We start from the raw sequence: 25,512 nt of genomic DNA on the forward strand, positions 1-25,512 counted from the left end.
AGATTGTAGTCTAGATAACTATACAGGTCTCATTCCTGGACACTGCCCAAACCAGAACTCTTTAGGAAGGGAAATTAAGGTTTATGAAAATCAGCAAGTATCACTAAATCCCTCTGTGATGAGTGTAGTTTTCACCCTAATAAAGATGCCTCTTTGTTTTTATTATGTTTCTTCAACTGAATATCTCAATGCTTTACACTTAAGGAAGGAAATCTTTGAGTGATTTAAGTGAAGGTGAGACAACTGAGATTTCTCTAAACCAGGCCCCAGGTTCCTGTAAAGCAAGCCTACAGAAGAACCTAGAGGTCCAGTAATGAAGTTCAGGCCATGACGGGTGGCAGGAAGAGGTGGGTAACTTTACAGAGACATTGTGTTTTGAGGTCTTAGTCAATGAAGCTGCTAAGATGGCAGGTTTAGCAAATCTGTGTCTGGTTTTGACTGAGTTGGGAGCTAAGCCATGACCTACACAGTCATTCCCCCAAATGGATGTGATGATTTCTTCCCAGACTGCAGCTCTGGGCAATGGCTTCCTGCATGCCTGTGCCTGAACAATTCCTTGCCACAACCGGAGGTCAGCCAGGTTCTTCCTCTTGTCTTCCCAACAGTGTCCTACTGTGCTTGATGAATTAATTTAAGAACTGAGAAGATGCAGCCAGGCTGAGGAGAGAGACACAGAGTGGTGCTGAGCCCCAGTGCAGGGCAGGAGCTGCTGTGTGGTGCCTTTGAATGCCAGATATCTCCACACCAGCCTGGACTGCAGACACCATTAAGAGATTTGCCATGTGAAGAACCATATTTGCACACTGGAAGGTCCAACCTTGGCCTCTCCATTCCTTTACTGGGACTGACCGGGTTGTGATCTGGGCAGGGACAAGCTCCTGACACTCCCAAGCTCCTTTCTCACGTTTCTTCTGCTCTTGATTTTGGTCCTCGAATTGTTCAAAGTGGACAGATTTTGTGTGAACATGTGGTAACGTGAGGTTCTTAGGCTATAAACCTCTGTCTCTGTAAGATGCTGCTGCATTGATGTTTTCTTGGAGAAAAATCCAACAAAAAACCCAAAACTAAAATTATATATTATTCTAAACAAGGAAAACCAAACAAAAAACTGAAACAAACAAAAAGATTTCTTCAAAAGAAACTGATGATTCACGATACAAAAAAGTTTTTCATACTTCACAGCACTGAAGAAATTAAACTAGCTTTTAAGTGTCCTGGCTACAGCCCATAAACAAAGGTATTTTCTGAATTTCAGACAATTACTTTAGCAGCCTAATGATGGCTTCTGTCACAGGAGGTGACTTAATTTCTAGGTGTGGGACCTGTGCAAAAATCTGCTTCCATTTTTATCCCCTTGAGCTATACAGTAGTTCTGTTCTTATTTCATGACAATGATACTCCCTTTTGGGAAATGCCACACTGCTGCTTGTCTGTGATGTGCCCACCTGCTGCATTAATTTGAAACAGACCTACTCCTGTGCTTAATGGCTTTGTGGTTGGACTTAACAGACTGCTTTGGAAAAAATACTGTAATGAATTTGAGTGACTTGTAGGAATGAGCATGCAAAGTTATTTGCTTTCATGCTTTACATTTCATTAACAAATCTTACATGTCCAGAACAAAGTAAAACACCATGTATATTCGTTTTATATTAAAATACTGTAGACAAACCTATTCTCAGCTGCATTGAAATGGAAATAGGTACCGAATGCTTCTAACAGATGGAGGAACAGGAATTGTAGGATATTAAGAAGAAAGAGCAGAATAAAAGAAAAGAATCACAGAATTGTTTAGGTTGAAAAATACCTTTAGGGCATCAAGTCCAACTGTAAAGCCAGCTCTGCCAATTCCACCACTACACCATGTCCCTGAGTGCCACATCTACATGTCTTTTATATACCTCCAAGGATAGTGATAAAATCTGTGACTTCTCTGGTCAGATTGTTCCGGAGCTCAACAACCCCTTCAGTGAAGAAATTTTTCCTAACATCTAATCTAAACCTCCCTGGCACAACTTGAGGTTACTTCGTCCTGTCCAGTCACTTGCTACCTGGGAGAACAGGCCGATCCCCACCTGGCTACAGCCTCCTTTCAGGTGGCTGTAGAGAGTGATCAGGTCCCCCTGAGCCTCCTTTTCTCCAGGCTAAACACCCCCAGCTCCCTCTGCTACACCTTATAGCATTTGTGTTCCAGACCCTTCCCCCAGTTTTGTTGTCCTTCTCTGGACCTATTCCAGCACCTCAGTGTTGTTCTCGTAGTAAGGGGCCCAAAACTGAACCCAGGATTCGAGGTGTGGCCTCACCAGTGCTGAGTTCTGGGGGATGATCACAGCCCTGGTCCTGCTGGCCGTACTATTGCTGATACAAGCCAGGATGTCACTGGCCTTTCTGGCCACCTGGGCACACTGCTACCCCACATTCCACATTCCACATTCCACATTCCACTGACTGTCCGCTGGTCTAGGTCCTTTTCTGCAGGGCAGCTTTCCAACCACTCTGCCCCAAGCCTGTAGCACTGCATGGGCCTTGCTGGACCTCACATCATCGGTCTCAACTCTTCGATTCAGCCTGTCCAGATCCTTCTGCAGCGCCTTCCCACCCTCCAGCAGATCAGATCGTCGCTCCCACCCAACACAGGTTACTGTCTTCATTGATCCAACTTGCAACAGTTTACACCTGGTTAGGATGAGCAGACAGCATGCTGAGTAGATGAGCCAGTCTGAAATTAAATCTACCTCCTCATGAGTGTGCTTAAATGACACAGTGAGGACTTGTACCAGCTGATAACCTTGTTCCCATCTATCTTAATTAGCACTGCAAAAATTCAGTGCCTGGTTAGCCTTCATTGGTAATTTGAGAGTAGAACTATTTCTAGGAGGTGCAGCAGAGAAACAAATATTCTTCTTAAGAAGGATATTTCAGTCTTTGCCTCTCTTTCAACATTGCACAGCTTATTTTAGTTTAGAGGAAGAGAAACAGTAGTTTACAAGATATAGATTGTAAGATTGTTATAGAAATTGTATTTGTTTATATACCTAAAACTAGTAGTAATAGTTTGGGAAAAGAAATTCTTAAAAAAGGTAGGTAATTTTATGTGACTAGTCTTGACACCTTCCTGTCAACACTACTACAGAGACTATACTGTATTTCTGGGTTTTAGAACATGTCCTTAATAGTACCCCTGGGCAGATGAGGTTCAAATGTCTTGCTCAGCATGATCTCTCACATTTCTAAAGAAAAGCAAATAAACCCAAAAATCCATGTGCTCAGACAACTCACTTCTCTCTGGCAAATCACTGTAATAGCCTTTATGAATTAAGGTATTTGGGTTACAAGGCTAAAGATTAATATGTCTTTCATGTTGTTTCTTTTTTTGTACAGGACATTGCTCTGGGTATTAGCAATATATATTACTTGGCAGGATTTTGGGCAGATTTGTGGAAGATCTATTTTACCTAAATCTATTAAAAAGACAGTAGATTATCTGAACAAATGAAATCACCCAAACGGAAAGATCTGGAGGGAGTATAAAGTCGATGATGATAAAGCAACAGAGATGTCTCTAATGAGATATTTCAGTATTTTTGCACAGAAATGTAGGTAAGTGAATAGGTAGCACAGTGCACACAAGTGAATTAGTTTTCATGTCATTGCACCTAAAACACATTTCAAAGTCAACAGGTATGTAAAAAATCTATCACTTGCTATACGTTTATATACCTTTGTAAGTGTTATATATCTTTGTAAGTGTTGGTCTTCACTGAGAGACCAGTAGCTACTGGGTTTCTAATAGTTTTAGCAAAAGTAGTATAAGTTATGTAAAAATGAGGTAAATGCTATCTAAACAGGGCAGATATCAAAATAACTTTGATTTGTCAAAAATACCTTTGAATGTCATTCAGTGCCTCAAAAATCTGAGATAATTATTTGCTTCTTCTTACACAGCTACATAGAAATTAGAATCCTCTGTACAAAACAAGATTTCAGACTTCAAAGAAGAAGCGGAAATGGGTGCTAGTCTCTGCTCTCTGATACAGCTCCTGGAAGTAACAGTGATATTTTAAACTACTCTGATTGAAAATATATACATTATTTATTTTATTATTTAAATGGCAATTTTTCCTTGATTCCCTGAAGAGTTCTGCTCTGTACATAGTGTCTGTGAAGTACTGGAAGGAATCCAAATTTAGCAGCATGTTTAAAGAAACTGATCATAGATGCTACCGTGCATAAATTAAAATATGCAAATAAGGATTAAATGGTAGTGTTGGCTCTAGAATGGCTGAAATAGCGGATGAAATGAAGCAAAGTTGAGTCCAACTCAGAACTGCCTATAGATTAAATTGTTTAGCTTTTTATGCTTGAAGCATTTAAAATTACTTTTGTACAATGAGGGACAATTCTCCATTGCTTCAGACAACCTTCTAGGCTTTTATCATCTTTACCTTCTATGATTTGTGTGTTATATCTGTAGGGGAAACAGATACATATAATTTTTAAAAAGAAATACCCAAAGAAAGCACTTATTTAGGGACTTATATATGAACTGCAGAGAAAGTTGAAGCTGAAGGCAGAAAGGTGAGACAGATGTTTCTGTGAATTGTACTTCAAAAGAAGGGAGATATTCAATGAAATTGGGAGGCAGGACATCCAGGAGCTGGCAATAAACTGCTGCTTTGTGTAATTTATGCTTAATATGTTGATCTCACTGCTAGATAACCTCACTGAGAGTAGGAACAATCTGGAGTGAGCTCATGAGAGAAACACAACTAGCTGGGGCATGACACTGCTGCTGTGTCCCATGGATGCACTGGGACGGAGGGAAAAAGTAGCTAGAAGAGACATAATCTTAGATCTTCTTTATTAGCATTTTAGACAAATCATTTGAAGAAACAGAAACTGGAGTCCTTACTTGACATGGTAATTTCTGCGTCCCACATTCTGGGACGTTCTCTCCGCTCTGGCGACTGAGCAGGATTAGGGGCTGTGCCATAAAAGCCTTACCCAGCAGAGTGGTGTTGCCAGAACTCCCAGGAGCAGCACGGCCCCCTGTGGTAACCTGGGCTGACTAAAGGGCTCTTTTGCCAACATAAGACACATCCATGGGAAATGTTTTTGCTGCTGTCACAATCTCACTGCCTGAATCCTTCCATCTCTCCTTCAAAGGCATGTAATTCAGTGTGACAGAAGTGACTGAAGCCAAGGGAAATGAGGGAAGTCCTGCCAGTGGTCTGGGTCTGGAAAGATGCCCATATAATATGCAGACAACATTTGATAATGCTCCTACTTTACAGAAAATAGCCAAGAATAGCTAAGAAAAGAACTATGTGTGAACTACTTAATCTAAATATATGGTCATTCTTTTAGAATTCCAAGAAAAGAGAGAGCTGCATCTTTGTTTTGGAAATGCAGGCTGTGTTATACATTTTAATATAATACAAAAATATCTGAAAAATATGGTATTGTGTAAAAAAATAAAAGAAGGTTGTTCCAGCTTTAGCACAGGAAATAAAAAATGAATGGTCTTTGTATGTTTCTTTTCTCCTTCTATTTCTTATAGAGGCTTTCACATTAAACTGTAAGCACTCCGAGAAAGAAAGATGTTGTTACTGTGGTCAGCAAATTATTTTTAAAAACTTCAAGAGCATCTTTGAAGGTAGCATAGAATAGCACAGCCTATGTTTGAGAAACATGCAGTATTTCTAGAAGGTCTTAGTGAGAGTCATGTCTGGTCTGAAAAAAAAAATTTGATAGTGTTTTTCAACCAGATCATATTTTACTCCTATTAATTTTTCATACTATGCAATATATGATTCAGTCCACTGCTAAAGCTTGCATGCATATGTGCAAATGTGTGGATATTTTCCCAGCTGATATTACCAAATCCAGAACTTTTTGTGACAGTTTTTTTTTGCAGTTCAGGGTTATTTTTTGCATTTATTTGGAAATGACTGACTGAGGGTTGGCAGCCTAGGTGAGTCTGGGAGCTTGCAGGTCTGCTTGTTATCTGACAAAGCAAATTGGTGGGGGAACTGATTCATCAAATAGGTTGGTTTTCTCTGAAGGGAATGGAGAACAGCTCTTTGAAAAGGGATTACAGCCAGAAGTGCTGAACACCTTCTCTTGTGCTGATTTAGTCACTGAAGAGAGAGCTGAGTTGATGATAGTGTTACTGAGGATGTAAAGATAAGGGGAAGGCAGCTGCAAAGGGAAGGCAGGTTTGCAGGTTTTCCCTGAGTAGCTGCTCAGGTTACACTGCTTGGAAGAAAATGCAATTTTCAGTGGATTACTCAACAAGAAGATTGGCTAGCCATTTCTGATTAAAAAAAAATGAATGGATGTGAAATTTCGTAAGCATGGAAAGACACAGCTAAACGTCACCAGAGGTTTTATCTGGCATTTGAGCAGTCTAGTTGGCTTGACTTCAGATTCTCTTAATTTATTGCTGCCCAGAGAAATTTTACCACAGGGCTTAGCAGTGCTTGAAGGGAAGCAGGAGGCTGCTAGTAGTATTTGCATCAAACCTGAAGCAGAATGTTTGACTGCCTAAATTACTAGGAACATGCTGAAAGATGCTCCTCACACTGGCAAGCTGAATTTAATTTCATCTTCAATTTACTTCTGTGTTCTCTCTACCCAAACAGATCTTTCAAGAAATAGTTGAGACATCCAAGATGTATGGGGTGTAGTGTTGTGGTGTGTGATGCTGAGGTGTCTTGATGAGCTCTGTCATCCCAAGGGAGATATTTAATTTTCTTTTTCAAGGCACAAGACCTTGTGATCCGGCTCCCTGCACTGTGGAGACGGATGGGCTTGAAGAGGGTACTGGAGCTCCCTTTCTGCAGGGTGGTAGCTGAGCAGCTGTGGCTGCTTCCCTCTGGTTGCCAGTGGCTGTTTCTGGAGCTAGGTACCTACACAAGTATTTCCCCTTGCAGACACACCTGGATACAGGCAGCAGCCAGCATGCCAGGTGTGCCTGTGATACAAGTGTTCACACCTGCTCTCTGTTTAATCTGTCAGTGGACCTTCAGCTTGCATTCTAAATCTGCCCTGAGACTCAGACTAGCAGTTAACTCTGGAATTTACTTTTCTGCAACTACAGCTCTTGTCTCCCTATGGAAAACTTAAGTATGTGTCACAGCAAGGACTACAATCCAGATGTTGAGATGAATTATTTCAGTTCCAATGCTTCCCTTTTCTTTGATGGTGGTAATAGCTGACTACCCTCAGAAAATCAGGGGGATGTGCAGTTAAGATAGTCATAAAAATATGTCAGATATGAGTTCAAGTTAGGTAGAAGAGTAGTTAGACCTTAAAGATCATTTAGTTCCAACCCTCCTACCATGGCCAGGGACTTTCCACTAGACCAGGTTGCTCAAAGAAGAAATCTTTCCTCTTGATAATATGCCTCTGCACTTTGGGGAGTTTGAAATTGATCTTTTGGCAAACATGCACCTAAACCAAGTTGCCATGCAGATTCCATGTCTCTAATGAATAATGTTACCTTTATGCAGTTCCATTTGTGCCAATGGTACTTTTTGTGCGTGTTTCCATACCCAAACCAGACCAGAACATTAGGATCTGTGGAGCCAGCAAACATCCCCTGTCATTGCTGACAGTGGAGAAGCAGCAGAGTCAAACCATCAGCTCCCACAGGCAGATAGAAACTACCACAGAAAAGAGCAAGTCCAGAAGGGACTTGGCACAAACCTCCCCTCGCAAAATTCGCATTTTCTGCTAAAGCAGCTGGTGGCAGAAAGCCAACCCCATCCTTCAGTATCTGTTCCTGTGTTATCTTTCCTTCAGGTGAAAGGGAAGCAGATGACTTTGAGTCTTGAAGGTTGAGAAACTTTTCTCTATGGAGTGAATTTGGGTGGCTTCCACATGAGTCAGAGCACAGGGCTCTCTTAACAACCTGTCCTTAGGCATCTTAATGGCTCTCTAAGAATTATTTTCAGAGAGATTTAAGAGAAATAGTGGCCTACTAGAGGCAGAGCCTTTGCCTTGCTGCCCACGTGACACTTGTGAGAACAACTTGTGGGTAGAAGCGTTCCTTACCCTGAGGAAGCAGATCCCTTTGAGCTTGCTCATTGCCCCCAAAACATCAAGCATGCTCTGCTCCAGGTCTCTGAGCTCCAGGCCAGGTTTTGGCTGGTCACCTCAGAATGGCAGTGACCCAAGGAGACCTGCTGTGCTTGGTCTTCCCCAAAACAACACTGCACCCCATCTTGCTCATGGCTGTAACCACAGCACAGGCACACGCCCCACACCACCTGTAATCCCTCTCATATCCAGCTGCAATATCCACCTTCACTGCTGATTTTTTTTCTTGGTTTTTTGCATGTGTGAATCTACAGACAACCCTTCCTGCTGCTTCTTGTCTGAAGCAACAGCTTAGGGATTGGTAAAATTATCTCACACATAAGGGAAAACGCAATGGATAATAACCCAATGCAATGAAAGAAATAAAATTAAATTTACTTTTGGATCTCCTAACATTCACCTTTCTAAAAAATTGAGATACAAAATGAAGATCAAACTGTAAAAGCTTTGCATTCATGGTTTCATTCTCTCTTCCTACCTAACAAAAAATACCCTGCTTTCTATTTCTCCCTTGTTCCTACAAAGTCTGAGTTTTAAGTCGTATCACAAAGAGAGCTCTTATGGCTCTCTGAAAATGCCAGATTTTAGCTGTAGTGAAGCAGAAGTTCTGCCTCATACTGACAAATTTATCATAATGCATGACAAAAGCCCAAAGCCCAGCATGTATTACTTTAGTGCAGTTACATTTGAGAAGTGAGCTGTGCAACACTTTACTTGGTGTAAAACTCCTGAAAATGGATAGCCTGGCTTTGGGGATTGCTGTCAAAAGCAGGCACTTTGCAAGCACCTCAGTTCTGTGTGACAACCAGGAGATGCTGGAGGAACAGTTTTCTCTCAAGCCTGATCACTTGCGGGTTGATGGTTGGTGACTCACATTGGAAAAGAGCGTTTCAGCTGTTTTCAGCTGGGGAGCCAACATACTCCAGACTTTTCACTTCTGATAAAAGGGCACTAATATTTATCTTCCTTCTGGTTTGGGATTTTAAATTTTGTTTAACAAGAGGTCTATTTTCACTTGGTTTTGTAGTCCTGCTCAGGACTGAACCTGCTCATCCCACACATGGGAATAAGGATGGAGGAATAGCTGCTTTATGGTTTCTGTCAGGATTCAAATCCGCTTAAAACACCATCAATACCACAGGTGAGAAAGCACTAAGAGGCAGAAGAATTTAGTGAAAATATTGTAAGTATGTGAGCTATTTCTGACATCAGTCTTGTTTCTGGACTATGCAACCTGCTAGTATTCATAGAAAATATTACTGCTCACATAAAATGAGGCAAGACTTGTTTTACCAGTCACACTACTGTCGGATCAGTTATTGTGAGATAAATTGCTTTTGCAAAATTAATCAGCTGTTCAAGGTTTTTGGGGTTTTTTTGGGTTTTTTTTTTTTGGTTTTTTTTTGTTTTTTAAGTACAAGGAAAAGGAATTAGGAAGGTTTCTGCACTACAGTTGCATGGCTTAGCAGAAAAGTGATTTAAGAACCCATTAATAATTACTTGATTTTACAAAACCCTTTCATAATTGAAGTGCTTGAAAGCATTCTGCCCTTTACACATTTTTATTTCTTGATCTTATCAAAGGCTGAGGGTCACAATGTCTCCAAGTGAAAAATCCCCTTTCTTGAATGACTGTTTGCATTATTTCCCTTCTATAATTCCCAAACTGTTTTTTGCTCTGTTTGTTGTGAACATACTAAGTAGTCACTAAAATAATGCAAGTCAATTTCAGCTCTTAAAATAGCTCTTATATGGCCTTAAAAGAAGAGTAAAAAGGAAGAGTTTCTGCTGTGGCCCTATTTGCAGCATCTGTCAGTCATGTACACTCCCAAAAACTGTATCTTTATAATCCATCCTCTTGCTTGTTGTCAGAATTTCAAAATGAAACTGTCACCAAAGCAGATCAGTGCAATCCTTTTAAAAGTAATCCTGCTCAATTCTACCTGCTACACAGGGGAACATCAGCTTAACTTGTAATTAAAGAAGATTTCTCTAGGGAGACCTCAGATGTGGCCTGCCAGTTCCCAAGAAAATGGTAGCAATTACTGACCTCATTTTCCTTTGCTCTAACAATCACATTTAAAATGACAGAATGACCTGAGCTGGAGCATAATTCCTGACAGTGATATGTGACAAGAATATGTGATGGTGAGAGAATAAACAAAAAAGGTATCAGTTAAAAATGAAACAGTAGCTAAAAATTCTGCATATTTCCAACAGCCTGAGTGAATACATCACTTTCTCAAGCAAAGCAACAATCCTTGGGAATGGGCTCTGGTTTGCATAACAGAAAGTTTCCTTTGGAGAGGGCAGGTCTTAAAAGTTACAAGCAAAGAACCCCAATGAGTTTTTTTAGACGGAAGTTAATTCTGTTTTGGTTGCTTTCTTAATTGTCTGTTCAGCTCTTGTTGACTTTACGAGGCATTGGGAAGACAGATCAGTGTCAGAATTTATTTTACATCAGCAATGTGAAAGCCTGAACAGCTTAATTTACCTGCTTCCAAACAACTTGGCTTGATAAAGGATGCCCAACCAAACTGTATCTGAAGAACCAGGATACAATTTCGCCTTATATAGGAGCAAGACAGCCAGCTGCTTTGAGAAGCATAGGAAAATAATTTTACTAAAACAAAGGAGGCAATCACCCTTTTAAGGCTTTGGATTTACCAGATTATTTAGTTTTGGAACAGAATATTCCCCAAATATATATTGGGTATAGAGTGCCCAAAATTTGCCACATGTGCTACTACATGGTTTTTGCAGCAAAGATTTTGCATCTTTTACCTTTAGACCCACACAATAAATAAACCAAAAGTGCACAGGGAGCAAATGTAATGGCAGAGGAGAATTACAACAAGTTTACATGGCAGCTCAGTTTTCTCAGTATGCCATATAATGATAAGTTTGTTTTCCTCACTTTTTGCAGTCAGATTTTGTTGCTGCTGAGAAGCTGATTCCATAAGTTAGTAAAATGCATGCAGGACTTTATTTTGTGCTTTGCATAAACAATTGATCATTTTTTCTGGAGAAAGAAACAGGGACAAGCTGACAACATATCCTTTCTAGTACTGTGAAAATCACTTCATTTTCTACCGCAACAAACTTCACGATCTAAGATGAATAGATCTTCAGCCTCTGCACACAATCTCATGGCTTGTTGGACAAAGAACCTTAAAGAAACCCCAAACTAAAACAAAGCCCCCCAGAAAAACCCAAAAGCAAGAGCTCTGATTTTCCCACAATGCTGGCAGTGCAGGAGGACAAAGGGCACTCTATGCCAAAGAAGTAGGTTTCTTGGTTGCTGTCCCAAATGTCTGCAACTGTGTCCCCACAGCAGGGATTAATGTGCAAGGGACTGCCTGCCCCTCGTGATAGAGGCAGGGGGATCAAAAAGGATTTTATAAAATGTGTTCCCTGGCTAGGGATTTCCCCCATTCAACAGTTTTGCCTGAGTTTCTTAATCAGCTCATACCAGTGCTGGGGGATCCTTGTCTGCTGGCAGGCGAGACAAGGCAGGAGTATTTGAAAAATCTGTGTGGGTAGCATTTCTAGTTCCCCTAGGCACACTTAAAAGTAAGGCTGTGTGTTTTTCTCTTCAGATTTTAATTAAATTAAAATAAAGTACTAAAATGTAAACATATAAAAATTAAATGAAGTGTTAGGGTTCTTTTTACATCTTGTAATCTTTGACAGGCAATTGTCAGAAGCCCTTCAAAAAACTGTAAGTCAAGAACTCATCTTGTAAAATATTAACTAAATAATTGCTTAATTCAGACTTTTTCCTGCAGTCCTAATTCCCTTTATAGACACACTTTTGCCAAGGACAGGAGTGGTAAAAGATTGAATACAGCCTCTGAAGCATGTAAATAAAAAAGGAAAACTGTAAGAGATGTTGGAAAAACTGACAGCTCCCTACATACATGTAATTAACACTTGTTTCAAGCCAGTTACAAAGTCTCGTTGTCAGGATGTATGAAGTAGAATGCACTTCTAACATATAAAATGCTACAGGTACTTTATGTAAGAAAATTAATGAAATGCAGCAAATTTTGTTTGCATCACTTAACCATTTACAGTACATATAGGCAATATCTTATGAATTTGTGAAATTCACTATTAATTTCATATTCCTGAAGTACTTTAAAGTTGCAATAGCTAGAGACTGTGCACAGAAGCTTGTTTTAAATAGAAAGGTTCCATGCCTACATAGAAAATTGTAACATAGGATACCTTACATTTCAGAAACAAATAATGGTCCTGAAAATACTTTCATCCTCATGAGTGAAACAGTCTCCAGTTGATGCAATTATTTAACTGCCCTGAACTCCTCATAAACATAGAGAAAAACTAAATCAGAGCTAAACATCTGTGGCATTTTAAGTACCATGAAAGCTACTGTGCTGGCTGGAGAGTTGGGCTGCCATGCACTGGTTTCTCAGCTATGCTTCCCCTGGGCTGGGAATGACACTGCAGGGCTGTTGGCACTGCTGGTTCTACAGCTGTTACTTCTTTCAGATAAAGGGATTGGTTAATTGAAACTGTCCAAACTGGAGCTCTTAAAATACACTGTACCAAGTTCATGTGAGTGACCTGCAGCAAAGGAATGGTGCTGTGTGCCTGGGAGCTGGCACAGCTGGAACAGGAGCAGAGAGGTGTTCATATGTTTGGCTGGCTTTTGTAGTGACTATTTTAGTACAGATTCCCCGAATCAAACCCCTTCTGCCTTGCATTTTTACTGAACTAAGCCACCAAGTTCTCGTTTCCATAAATCCACACAATCTAGAAGTTAAAGTCATACTTTTAAACTTTTCATTGTAACAGTAAAACCAGAATATTTAAAATGAATACCTCTAAATTATGACTTTTACTGACCTCTGTAAATTCAGAAAGCTCAGAAAGGAACAAAGTGGGATTAAAACCCACAAAAGCCCATCTATAATAATGCTTATGTGTTTGATTTTTTTCCTCAAACCCTCTACTGAGTGTCTTATTTATACATTAAATCTACTAAGATGAATTCTGCCCAGCTTTTTCCTTTGTGGAAAATTGCACCAATAAACACTTAGTCAAACTGGGCTAAGTACCTGTCAAAAGGCAAAACTTATCCTGATACATACTCTGTCTAACCTGCTCAAGTTGTTGAATTATACAAGGACATTAAACCAGGACAAATTCCCATTCCCCTGCTTCTGGAAGAGGCAGGAGATTTATGAGGGAGCATGTCCATAGCACAATTATAACCCAACACATTATGGGTAAATGCCATGCTGGCTGCTGGAGAGACCAGCAGAGTTCCACACGGATGTAACAGTGCCCTTGGCCAGACTCACTGGATCCACTGCCACCAGTTGAGCACTTGTATCTTAATTTCTCTTCGAAAACATGGAATGCAGGACTCTGGCAAGGTAACTAAGTTTGAGGTATGTGTGTGCATGTTTTCTGTCTGTTGCTCTCCATGCAGGGACTGGTAACATAGGTCATGTTTGATCCTGCTTTAGCCACATCCCTAAAAGTAACAGCACTCAGCTGTTCTTGATTTTACAGCTTGGGTGAAGGAGATCTTGGGTGTGTTCTTTTGCCTACTAGAAAAATGTTTTTTCTTGGTTTGAAGTCATTTGCTGTGCCATTTCTTGTAGTTTCTGCCCAAATGGATAGAAGCTTTCCTGAGCTATTTATAGGGATGTAAGTTGGAAAAGGGGAAGGAAAAGAATTTGAAGGAGGGGGAGGTGTTTGTAGCATGCTGCTGAGGATTAGAGAGTTCACATCCCAGCTTCTAAGGTTTCAGCCTTAATCTTCCAACACATGCAAAGCCTTTCAATTTCACTTCGAGGTCATTACCCATGTACAAAACCGTCTAACTGCTGTGTGACAAATGCAGACACAAAACTCAGTACAGGAAGCTTTTCAGCTGGGAGTGTAAATTCTTCTGGGAAAGAAGCATGAATAAAATAAATTTAGTAAAAGTACCTACTTCTAAAATCTGTACCTTAGATTTTAAATCAAGCAGGTTTCAAGCTTGAAATAGACTTTTATGTCCTAATTTATCATTTGATGGTAGTTACCATTTACCAGTAACTGCTGACTGAAAGAAGAAAATTAAAGCCCAAAAAATTCTGAAGGGTAAGCATGTCACAGTATCTAATAATATTTCTAAAAGAAAACACGACTAGAAAACATGCAGTACTTCAGTGGGCATTGCTGCTCTTGCAATACATCTTGTGCCTTTGTAATTTTGTCCAGAAGATCAGCTTTCTTGGTGGAGGCTTTTCACACAGCTAGCTTTCTTCAGCATTCAGGAAGATCATCTGACAGGATCAGCCTAAGCTGACCTGGAAAGTCAAGCACCATTGAAGTTGGGAATTTCCATGTGACATAACAGCTCCATGAGAGCGCTGCACCGCAGTGGCTGTCACATCCATCCAGACTGAATCAATTGCTCCTCAGAAGAAACAGCCATCATAAAAATAGACATCATTTGGAAAAATTTTGGATGCCTTGGTAGTTAAGCATCAATGAGATTCAGTGCTGCTCTGTAGTGGACAGATAGCAGGTGGGAGAAAAACAGAGTTGCTGGCAAGGTCAGCTTGAAGTATCCGAGACCTGATATACATCACATGCACTGATCAAGTACCGCTTTCCAGAAAATGAATATCCTCACCAGCTTAGGTTTCCAAGGATAATCATCACTTCTTACTTTGCATCATATGTGTGTTGTTAGGAGCAACTACTTGAAGAGATGACAATTTTTTACAAGTTAGGAATAACTATATGAAGAGATGACAACTTCTTACAAGTAAATGCAATAGATACGTTTGTTTTACAGGAGAAGTTAGAAGCAGCACTGATGGCATTGTGGCTGATTTAAGTTTCTGTACAGATAACCTGAGAAATAGATAAAATGAAAATCTCCTGTACTCAAAAAAAAAAAAAAAAAGGAACCAAAACCACCAACTAAGGGAGAAAAACCAACTAGCAGACACAGAATGGTTGTCTGGTGGTGAAATGCATTGTCTGAAAGAGCGGCAAAGGTACTAATGGTAAATCTAGTTATTTAATATCATATAGTACTAAGATGTTTTAGGCAAAAAAGCTAAGAAGCTTTCCCCTGGAAAACCAACTATAGCAAGAAATATATACCTCTGTTTAAGTTGATGCAATCTATAAATATGGTGAGGGAGTAAATGTGTGACAGTTGTGAGAGTTAGGTAAGCAGGTAAAATAAAATAATTCCAAGTATCACTGATTTTAAAGAAAATCCACCTATTTAGAATGATTTCTTTTATGAAGGCTATAAGAAAGAAAGCAGGAGGTGATGTCTGAAGATGACCTCTGGTACTTTCCCCAGCTAGGTATAAACACTGTGTTATTTGAGGGTTCTAACTGAAATCTAAAGCTTCCTTCATTCTGACTGTGCATATGTCTCTTTTCTAATTTAAACTCAGTTACCTGCAGTATTAACCTGAGGAGTTGATCAGCTGTGTATTGATCAAAATATGCCCTAAAATGGCTTATGGAGTCAAATGCATGATCATTTCAGGTAACAAATTTTCAAACCCCATCTAATGACGGATTGATGAATAAAGTGTCACAGGTATTTAATCATCTCATGTTGCTTTCTTCTTTGTTATGGAGTTCAGTGTTCTTAATTGACACTGACTCATTATTTGGATAATATTGTATCCTCTTTGCTTAAACAACCACCTTCTTGCATCCAATAAAAGCCTCTGAGAATTAAAATTACACCAGTGTCTTATCAATGCTGTTCATATTTGGAGGTGGAACAGTGGGGGGGACCCCTTTGTAAAAGAAGCAAGAACACATGAAACCCCAAATTTGCTGAAGACCAGGGGACTAGTATGGGTTTCTTGTTTTCAGCTGATCAGGATGTTCCTTATCCTATTGAGTGCTCAGGAGATGTTAGGTTTATTAAGTGCTTGCAGAATGCGTGTCAAGCTTCAGCAAGACCTGAGGTTTAACAAGCCAGAATATTGAAACACTCACACTCCTTTAAACTCGGGAAAATACATTTGGGGGGAAAATAGGATAGTGCTGTCTTTTTTTCCCTTACACCTGTCTTAATGACATTGTTCTCTGTCTTGGCTTTCAACTTTGTACCTTTCAATCAAAACACTTTCTGATCAGAATTCTGACATCTCCCAAAGGTGTCTGGCAAACAGAAGAACATTACTTCCTGATTGATGACAAAGAAATTATTTTGTGAAAAAAAAATCTATTAAATGCAGTCCAAGAGGGACATTTTAGTTATCCCAAGTTTAAAATAAAATTATGCTGCTAATTTAGTAAATGCAAAATGGAAAAAAAAAAAAAAGTGGGTTTTTTTTCCAGGTAGGTTATGAGAGATATTTTTTGGTTTTTCTTTAAGTTATTGTAAGCAAAATAACTCTTATCTAGCTTTTTATCTTTGAAGCGTTTTTGCAGATACTATTAAAATGCAGGATTACAAAGTCTACAGCAGTAAGGAAGAATAACTGCATAAAACCCAAAGGGTTTTCATTTCAGTTTTTACTGAAATTGAGAGGTATTTCTATTTTGCAGGACAATAAAGCTAAATGCTACCTCATCTGTTGCCTTGCACAAATTGCCAGTTTTAAAGACAAGTTTCAAATGTGTTTCAGCACCAAGAAATCACAAGCTGTATCTCAGCTTCCAAAGGAGAGCTTGAAGATCCTGTGATGATTTTGACACATATAAAAAAAATCTTAGACAGAATATGTAACTAAATTTCTGCCCAAAAAAAAAGCCCTGGAAATTGAAAAGAATGCTATAAAACTAGAGATGTGATGTACTTCGTTTTTCTGGTTCTGGGGAAGGACTGATTGAGCAGTTCTTTCTCATGGTTCTTAATCGTCAAGCTGCCAGATAAAGCCAATAGCTCCAGTATTTCAACAGGAAGATTTTCCAATAATGCTTTTAAGGGTGAATCCAGATTCTTCTAACACATTTTTCAGTGGATGTACCTAATTCTTGGAAGAAGATTTGGATTTCTTAGGTAACTCACATAAATAAGCTGTCTACTACTGTGAGAGTGATGATCACTGCTGGCTGGAAGACGTTTCTCATTTCTGCTTTCAGTAGCCACGGGAAGTGGGAAGAAGAAAGGAACCTACAAAGACTTTGCTAATCTGAACTGGTTTCTGATACACTTGTTTTCTAAGTATTTGATTTTTCTTTTTCCTCCATTAACTTGAAAATATGGAGGTTTTGTCTGGCTTCATGCATACTCTTCTGTCACATTAAAAGATATGCCTTGGAAAGAAGTCAAGTCAAGGTAACTGGGTACTCCTAGGTAAGAAGGGCTGATTTTAAGATTTAAATCCACAGTACAGTCTGGTGTAACAGCAAAGCAACACTGAAATGCTACTCTGGGAGGACACATAACACCAACAGCAGAGAGGACAGATGCAGCTGGTTCTAAAAAATATCCCATGGGATTTTGCATGGGATATTTTTCATATCACACAAGCATCTGGATTTGGGGAGGAGGATAATTTTGAGCAACCAGCCATAATGAAAATTGTGTAAATTACTTAGCAGATGATGATATTTTAATGATAAATTGACAAGCATATAAATACAAAAAAAAGAAGATGTAATGATTTTTACCCCTGGAATTGCATGGACTATGACAAACTCTGAAAAAAAATTGCACCATGTGCACAGTAAAACATGATTTTGACACAAATAGCAACTCCTTATCAGACCAGAACTTGCACAACCTCACAGCAAATCTTTTAAACTCCAGCTGAAGTAACTTGGCTGGCTGCAGCCAGCCATGGGAGAGAAAGCAGGTGTGGATAGTAATATTCAGAACTGCATTACCAAGAGACATGCCAATTCTCTGACAAGGAAATCACTCTCAAAAAGTTTGCCAACCATTTATTCCTTGCCAATTTGAATGCACTTTGCTTTTTGGAGCAGTATTATCCATGCTTACTGAAAAATGCAAGAAACAGTATTGTTTTTCTAGTTGGATGTGAAAATGCAAGTGTAATATAAGGAAATAAGGAAACAGAAGCTGATGCCTGTTTTCCAAAGTGTCACTTGAGAACACAAAACAAAAATTAACGAAGGAAATATCTTCTTCACCAAAGTGGTCCTTAATTTTTTTTTTCTTCCTTCCATTTCTCCCTTAAAACCTTGAGGGCAAAACCCTGTATTTCAAATGCTAATTCATGTTTTGGACTTCAGTCATGTTTAAAGAAGACTGGAAAAGGAGAGAAAATGACAGCTGATTTTCAAGCTTAATAAAGAAGAAAACATGTAAGTCCTCATATGTCTTCTTCTCCAAAACAATTCTAAATTTAACTCTTCTAAAACCCTAAATGAACCCTAATGAACTCCAAGGACACCTTAAAATTGTATAAAACTCAAATAACAGAGCGCTGTCTGCTGGCACAGGATAAGAGGGTGCACAGGCTAATTAGCTCCCTTTCTCCATCAGCCCCAACAGCGGGTATCCTAGAGTTTAATCCACACACAACTGGAATTTTAAAGCCCAGACTCTTAAACCCATTACACCATGGAAACACCCAGACTGACACTTTCCTCAGAATAAAAATGCTAATGACTGTGCTGCATGGTAATGCCCTAATGATACAAAATGTCTGTAAACTGCCCCAGTTATTGTCACATAGAGGAAATAACAACAGCTGCAGACTTTTTATCATCTGTGTAGGTCAGTACCCCTGTTAGGCTGCTGCACCACGTTGTCTTTGCTGGATAAAAAGCGTCATGAATATTGACTACTGGCTAGTATCCTGTAGGAGGTTCTCTAAGAACTAGGGGAAGAATGGTTTGGTTGTGGCTCCTAATTCTTGGGTTTAGGATATTTATTTGGAACTTGGTCACCCTACTTCTAATTTTCATTTCTTGCTGTGTTTGGTTTTCAAATGATGACACAGAATATGAACTATTTCTTGCTTCATTTCCATATCTGTCCTCCTTATGGTGAAAAAAATCAAAATCTCTCCAAACAATGATGAAAACTTAATGATCTTAATTTTTTTATTCTCTAATTACATATCTTTGTATACAAATTTCTACCAGAGAGGGTTTGATTTCCTTCAGTATGGGGAGCTGACCTCTACCACTTTATCACAATCAGTTTTGACCGAAAAAAGGGAAATTCAGTGCAGTTTAAAAGTCATTACCTACATTAACTCAATATTTAAAATTATCACTCTGTTGTTGTTAGACTCTGACATCAAGTCAAAGTACTTTCAGTATTAAGGCAAATATAATGTTGTCATTTCTTGAAGATGTAGAGTTCTAATTACCCTCCTAAATCTGAATTTGAATATTCCTCAAAAACTAAAAGTGGCTTTTGCTGTTAGGTAGATAAGGAGCCCCACAGAAATCATAAATATTCACTTCATTTCATATTGTACTCTACTTGTCAGCTGTGCAGCAGTCCCATGGTAAAGATGCAGTCACTCAGATATTGTGGCCCATGTATTTAGCATATGAGAAGGCAAGCAATGGAGGGTGTATGCAGATAATGGATTTACAAGCTCCACTGTTGCCAGGCTCTCACAAATTGGCTGATAAATTTGGTGTGCTCAAAGTCTGGAGTGTGGCATTTATAATGTGACAGAGCTGCACATCCCAGGGTATTTCTTCTCTGTCCACCTGGGCAATCCTCCTTGTACCTTTCCACCACTGCCTCACCAGGCAGGCTCATCCCAGCAGCTCTCTGGCTGGGACAAGGAATTGTACACTTCATTCCATCCTCATAATTTCCCTCCCTTCTCCATTACCTTCTTTAATTACAAATCAGACTGCACTTGTGACATATTATTTTATCATTGAATACAGACTTCAGACTCTGTTTGTATGAGGCTTAATAATGTCTCAGCTTTTAAATCAGTTTTATAGGCAGTGTTTAACAAAACTCTCATATAGCATAGCATGAAAGCACCAGGAAGAATGATTATATTATTCTATTTATTTACACTTGAATTTTGCTTGGATCAGGGAATAAACCAGCCCTTTATATTTGCCTTACTTTGGACTTTACTAATACCTCAAGAAAATACTATTACAGGTTTTTTCCCAACTGGTGATTGAGTCAGAGGTTCAAATTTAAAGTGTTTGCCTATTATTAGCCTTTTTTTTCAATAAAGTCAAGAGATGCTATAAAGTTAAATTAATGTAAAATCAAATGCCTGATGAACAAGAGGACAGTGATTCTTTTCACAGGTCAGACTGCTTGTAATGAAGATACAATGATCAGTCTTCCAGAATCAAAGGATCTTCCTTGAGATGAGAGGGATCAACACGAAGGGTAGCATGCAGGTTTTAGTAAGCAGGCATCTGTAACTATGCAAATGAATTGGTGGATTCTTACTTCAGTTCCTGGAAGGTATTTTTCCTAATCAATTCCACCATGTGCAAAAGGATTCAGTGTCTCTTCTTGAATTTCTATGCAAGTAGAGCCTATTTTTCCTGTTCTATATGCAGTTTCTCAGCATGCTTTCTTGTAGCCTATTAATTCTATGTCAGCTGGCAAACTCCTGCCTTCCTGCTCTGGTTCTGGATGGCAGGGCTGCTGCAGTCTGCTTCCTCTTCACTCTGCTGGAGCTGGAGAGATCTTGTGGGTGCTGTAGCACTGGATGTTGTGTCATCAGGTATTTGTGCTGAGCTGATCTCTGCTGAAAAACATTCTCCTGCAATTTGCATGACACTGTTCAGGGGCTAGAACATTGTCTTTGCAATGTTCTGATGCAGTATTCAGAGAAACTAACAAACAGCAATGGACAATGAGACACGGGTTGATTTTAGCCACTGTCAACAAAGAAGAGGCATTTTCTTTGCTCTCTCTCTAGGGCTTTTTGAGTATGTTCTGCTTTCAGTATATGCCCATTTTAAGGTCCATATGCTGATATGGTGGCCATGATGCTTATGAATGCTTAGCAGAGTTAGGTGTCTTTCTGTGTTGACTTCAGATTACAGGGGTATCAAAGCCTCTAAAGGAAATGAAAGGCATATTCTAGCTTCTGTCTCTCCCTCTACCACAGGATTCTTGTAGAGGTAGATACTGGCACAGTATCTATAATATCTAAATACAGTCCTCATGTTTATGCTTACCTTAGTGCTACTAGTTTCTTGGTAAGCATAAGTTGCCATGACTGTGCAATGTTATACACCCTCTTACTCCATGGAAGTGGGATTTGACCCCATGGAAAACACACTGACAAATCAAAATATGTAATCGGTTTAAAGTTCAAGGGTGCAGCCAAATCCTGAGCCAGTGTAATTTGACCTAGATTCACTGAAGCAAGGAGAGCTGCAGTGAACTACATAAACAGAAGAACCAAGCCACTGTGGCTGCCCTCATACGGTGAGGATGATGAGGAAATACTTAATGCTTTGTGATGGCAATGGTTTGCTGCTTCAGCAAAATGTAGTTTCAAAACAAACAGACAAAAAAGTTTTCTGATGCAACTTTCTACAAATAATCACGATTATTGAACGCTCTGGATGATGAAAAAGCTCTCAGTTGACTTTAAAGGACACTAGCAACAGAAACCTGCTTATTTCTATTTGTATACTATTGAAGGAAATGATTAGTCAATCTTCCCACTGCTTGGGCCAAAAATCTGTTTGTCCTACATTTGCTCCTGATACCTTTGGTGTATACTCTGATGTCCCCATAACCCCTTGCCCCCAAACTCCAGGTCCATCTAGAAATCGATGTGCTGTAACTTTTAACCCTGCATTAGCATCATTGCAACAGGTTTCATCTATAGCTCAGTATTAGTTTCAGTAACTATTATTCCAAGGACACTCTTTCCAACTTTCAGAGCCAAAGTAACCTTCAGTCTTTATATCAATTCAAGGACTTTCTCAAATTGGCAATTTTTTCTTCAGAATGCCTTTATGTATGAGTAACAAAGCTTGGGAAAAGTCAGCAACATTTGAATACTAAGATTATTGGACATACAGAAGTGTAAAATTTGCTAATCCAAACCCACATGTGGCTCTGAATGGTGATTTCTGGTTATTGCTTCCAGCCATTTCAAGAAAAATGTCAAGGTTAATTGAACAGCTCTAGGAAACAGAAAGAACAGGTTAAGTGTAGGTCTCAGATATAATTTCCATTGGTTTGAAGTTGCCAATGCCTATGTTACCAATTAATGCTTCCTTGATTTGCACTAGTACAACTGACTTCATCTCAGTCCTAGAAGGATTCAAAATGAAACATTTTAACTAGTTCTGAGTATTTTACCTTTCTTTCCAGCTGCCTCAGTACTCCTGAGCACCTGGGTATTACCTGTACCAATTACTGATAAATAATGTACATTACTTTCTGCAACACTGGTATCTTTGTAACCTTCTTCCTCTGACACAAGGAGAACATTACCAATGGCTAGTATTAATTTAGGCTTTGTGCAGCTATGGTAAGCCAGTCATAGCTTTTGAGTTTATATTCCAAATTGATAGGAAATAGGAATTCAATTATGTCACTCTAACGGGGTTCAGACGGCATAAACTACTGCAGAATTTCAGGTCTTTTCATATCTAGCATCCCAAAGTCGAGTTGGTGGCAAATAGAATATATAGGAGAAACAGATTCAGACTGACAGCAGGTGGATACATGACTTTTAGAAAGAGGACTGAAGTTAGTTCATAGAATGACTATTTGAATAGACTATTCAAGTCTGGATTTATGGAGGAAGGAAGGGTTCAAACTGACTTTTGTTCAAGGAAGGCAGAATTTACTATATATGATGTAAAGACTTTTTGGGGGGAAAAAAGTATTTTTGTTGTTAAATTGTATAAAACAAAAACTAGGCTCTGTTGTTAATCATGTCTCAAGCTTCTGATACAACAAGATTTGCCAAATTGTTCATCCCAATGTGCCTCAAAATTTAAGGCTATGAAACACTTCTTTGATAGTGTCCTACTTTGTAAGGTCGGCAGTACACTTAATGCATTGCTGTTTATAAACAGGATAAGCCCCTTTGGGAAAGTTACTATGACTGCAAAGACACAATGTGCTATGGGGAATCGGCATTGCTCACTAAAGAGGTGAATTCATTGTTCCACTTCAACTCTTTTAAATGCTGAACTAGAATCTAAAACTCCATTGTTCATTCATTACATGGAAGGGAAAAAAAAAAAGGAAGAGTTCTAAAGCAAGAGCTTCTGTTAAGATAACAAATTAACGCGAATAATCGGTTTATGTAACGCGTTCAAACACACCTCGGAGCAGAGCAGAATGCACCTGCTCGGAGCGGGGCAGGGCGCAGGGGCCCGGGCGGGGAGATGGATGCCCAGGCGCTGGCATCCCTTGCTCCATCCCTCCCGCCGCCCGGGACCGGTATCCTCCACGTGCCTGTCCCCGCACGCCGCCCGGCTCCCCGTGCTGTGCGGGTGTCCCCGAGGCTCCCTCTCCCCCATCCCTCCTCCCCCGCTCCCTAAGGGTCCCTCTGTTCCTCCCTCCTTCCCTATAATGCCCAAGCTCAGCACTCCACCCGACCCACGCCGGCAGCTCGGGTGCCTCGCGTGGGGCTGGGGGCATCTGAGGCCATGCCCCCCTTTCCCCCCGAAAAATCGCGCTCCCAACGTGGCCCGTAGGAGCGGGGGTAGCGGCGGGGGAGGAGGCAGGGCGGGGAGCGGGGGCTCTCCGCCAGCCCCGGGGGAGCGGGGGTCGGGGAGGAGGGAGGGCAGCGGCCCGGAGGCAGGCAGCCCCGGGGGGATGCGGGCGTGTGCGGGCAGGGGATGCAGGGGATGCGGGGGGACGCTCACCATGGCGGCGGCGCTGTCCAGGGTATCGCCGGGCTCGGCGCGGCTCTGCGGGCGCGGCCCCCGCGCCCGCCCTATAAGGCACCGCCTCCTCCCGGCCCGGGGAGGGCGGGCACGGGGCGGGAGGGACGGCCGGGGCTCCGCCGAAGGAGGGCAGAGCAAAGCGGAGGGATGGGGAGGCGGTGGGGAGCAATATCGGAGCAGGAGGAGAGGTTCTGTGGTGCTATGCCATCACCCACCCAGCTGTCATGGCAGATGGTTGGCGTTTGCCTTTGTTGGAATCTACTCTGTCGGGAAGATTCATTCACTGTCGGGCCACTTTGGGAGCAGACAGGGTTACTGAATCTGTTGAATTCAGCTTGGGTTTGATCTGTGGCCCAGCACTCGTATTTACAAGCTGAACTTCTCTAACCTGAAGCCCTGAATCCTGCACACACTCTGCCAAAGTGAGATCCACCACCTAACAATCACCGCTTGGTCTCAATTGTCTCCAGGGTCTCTAACTGATTCTATGAATCTAACTGTGGCATCTCCCAGGAGATCTGTCTGTTACAGAGGGATTGCTAAGAACATGTTTAGGCTGGCTAGGAAGGAAACAAAAATCACACAGAATAGGAGCTATCGATCCCATCACAACTCAGCCTTTGATACACAACAGAAAAAGAGTCAGGGAAGAAAGTGGCTTTGTGCTTGGTGTAACAAGCACAAAATCTCACACCTTCAAAACTCATTTTTGTTCCAAGTGCTAACAAAGTCTTACAGCTACTATAAAACATTTATTTAAACTACCAAATTTGGTTGAAAATTTCCTGCTTCTTTATCCCTGGTTTTAATAAAGAAATATTTGGCATGTGAAATCAAAATAATATTTCTTAAAAACTATTAATATTTTTCATTTTTATTTTATTTTCTATAGGAAAACTTGTCAAGAAATGATGTTTCCGTACATGCACTTCCATAGCTGCCTTCTCAGTTCTGTATTCATAGTTTGGTTGACCAGAGCTCAGAGATGTGTTTCCACATCAGTGGGACAAACAGCAGAAATAAGTTAAGGAGACCATGTGTGGTGCAGGACTGGTGTCATCTTCCCAAACTCAAGCATACTTGATGTACAGATGTGATATTTCTCCAAAATGTAGCACTGATGTTCTGGACCTCGAGACTTCCTTCCTGATTGGCTTTGTCCATGTACTACTTCAGCCCTTGCTTTCTCTTGGATCTAGACACAGAGGTCCACCAAAGGCAGTGAGGATGGCAATCTTCCCAGGGCTGCTGCCTGCCCAGAAACGATGCTGCCAGGAGATTCACATGAAAGCGTGTCCTTATGTAATTTCTAACCCACTTTTCCAGACACAAACTTGTTTGCTCAAGCTTCCAAATTCCAGCATGTTAGTACAAACTAACTGCTGCAATTCCTGAGGTTGACCTGCCAACTTTTCCCCTACTTCATCTTTTCCATAGGTTATTCATTTAATTCTTTGTGTGTCATGAGAAACCATCTTGAAATGCTGAGGGGAAAACTTTCTCATACCTATTTTGCCCCCAGAGAAGCTGTTTCCTAAACAGAAAATTGTCCTCTTTGTCCAAAATATTCAGGACTCTGTAGGTGCTGTAGAGCAAGGAGCAGTTTGGAAGCTGACT

At 40.4% G+C, this 25,512-nt stretch overlaps 1 protein-coding gene across 1 annotated transcript in view; it reads right to left on the reverse strand.

Moving 5' to 3' along the window:
* ELOVL2 (ELOVL fatty acid elongase 2) overlaps nt 1–23,923 on the reverse strand; it is a 48,696-nt gene extending 24,773 nt beyond the window's left edge. The window contains 1 exon segment of the mRNA NM_001245548.1: nt 23,875–23,923. Coding sequence (NP_001232477.1) covers nt 23,875–23,877 — 3 coding nt within the window. The 5' untranslated portion in view covers nt 23,878–23,923.
* Nucleotides 23,924–25,512: the final 1,589 nt, after the last annotated feature.

This window comes from Taeniopygia guttata, chromosome 2 (assembly GCF_048771995.1).
Source record: "Taeniopygia guttata chromosome 2, bTaeGut7.mat, whole genome shotgun sequence".
Taxonomy (NCBI): Eukaryota; Metazoa; Chordata; class Aves; order Passeriformes; family Estrildidae; genus Taeniopygia; species Taeniopygia guttata.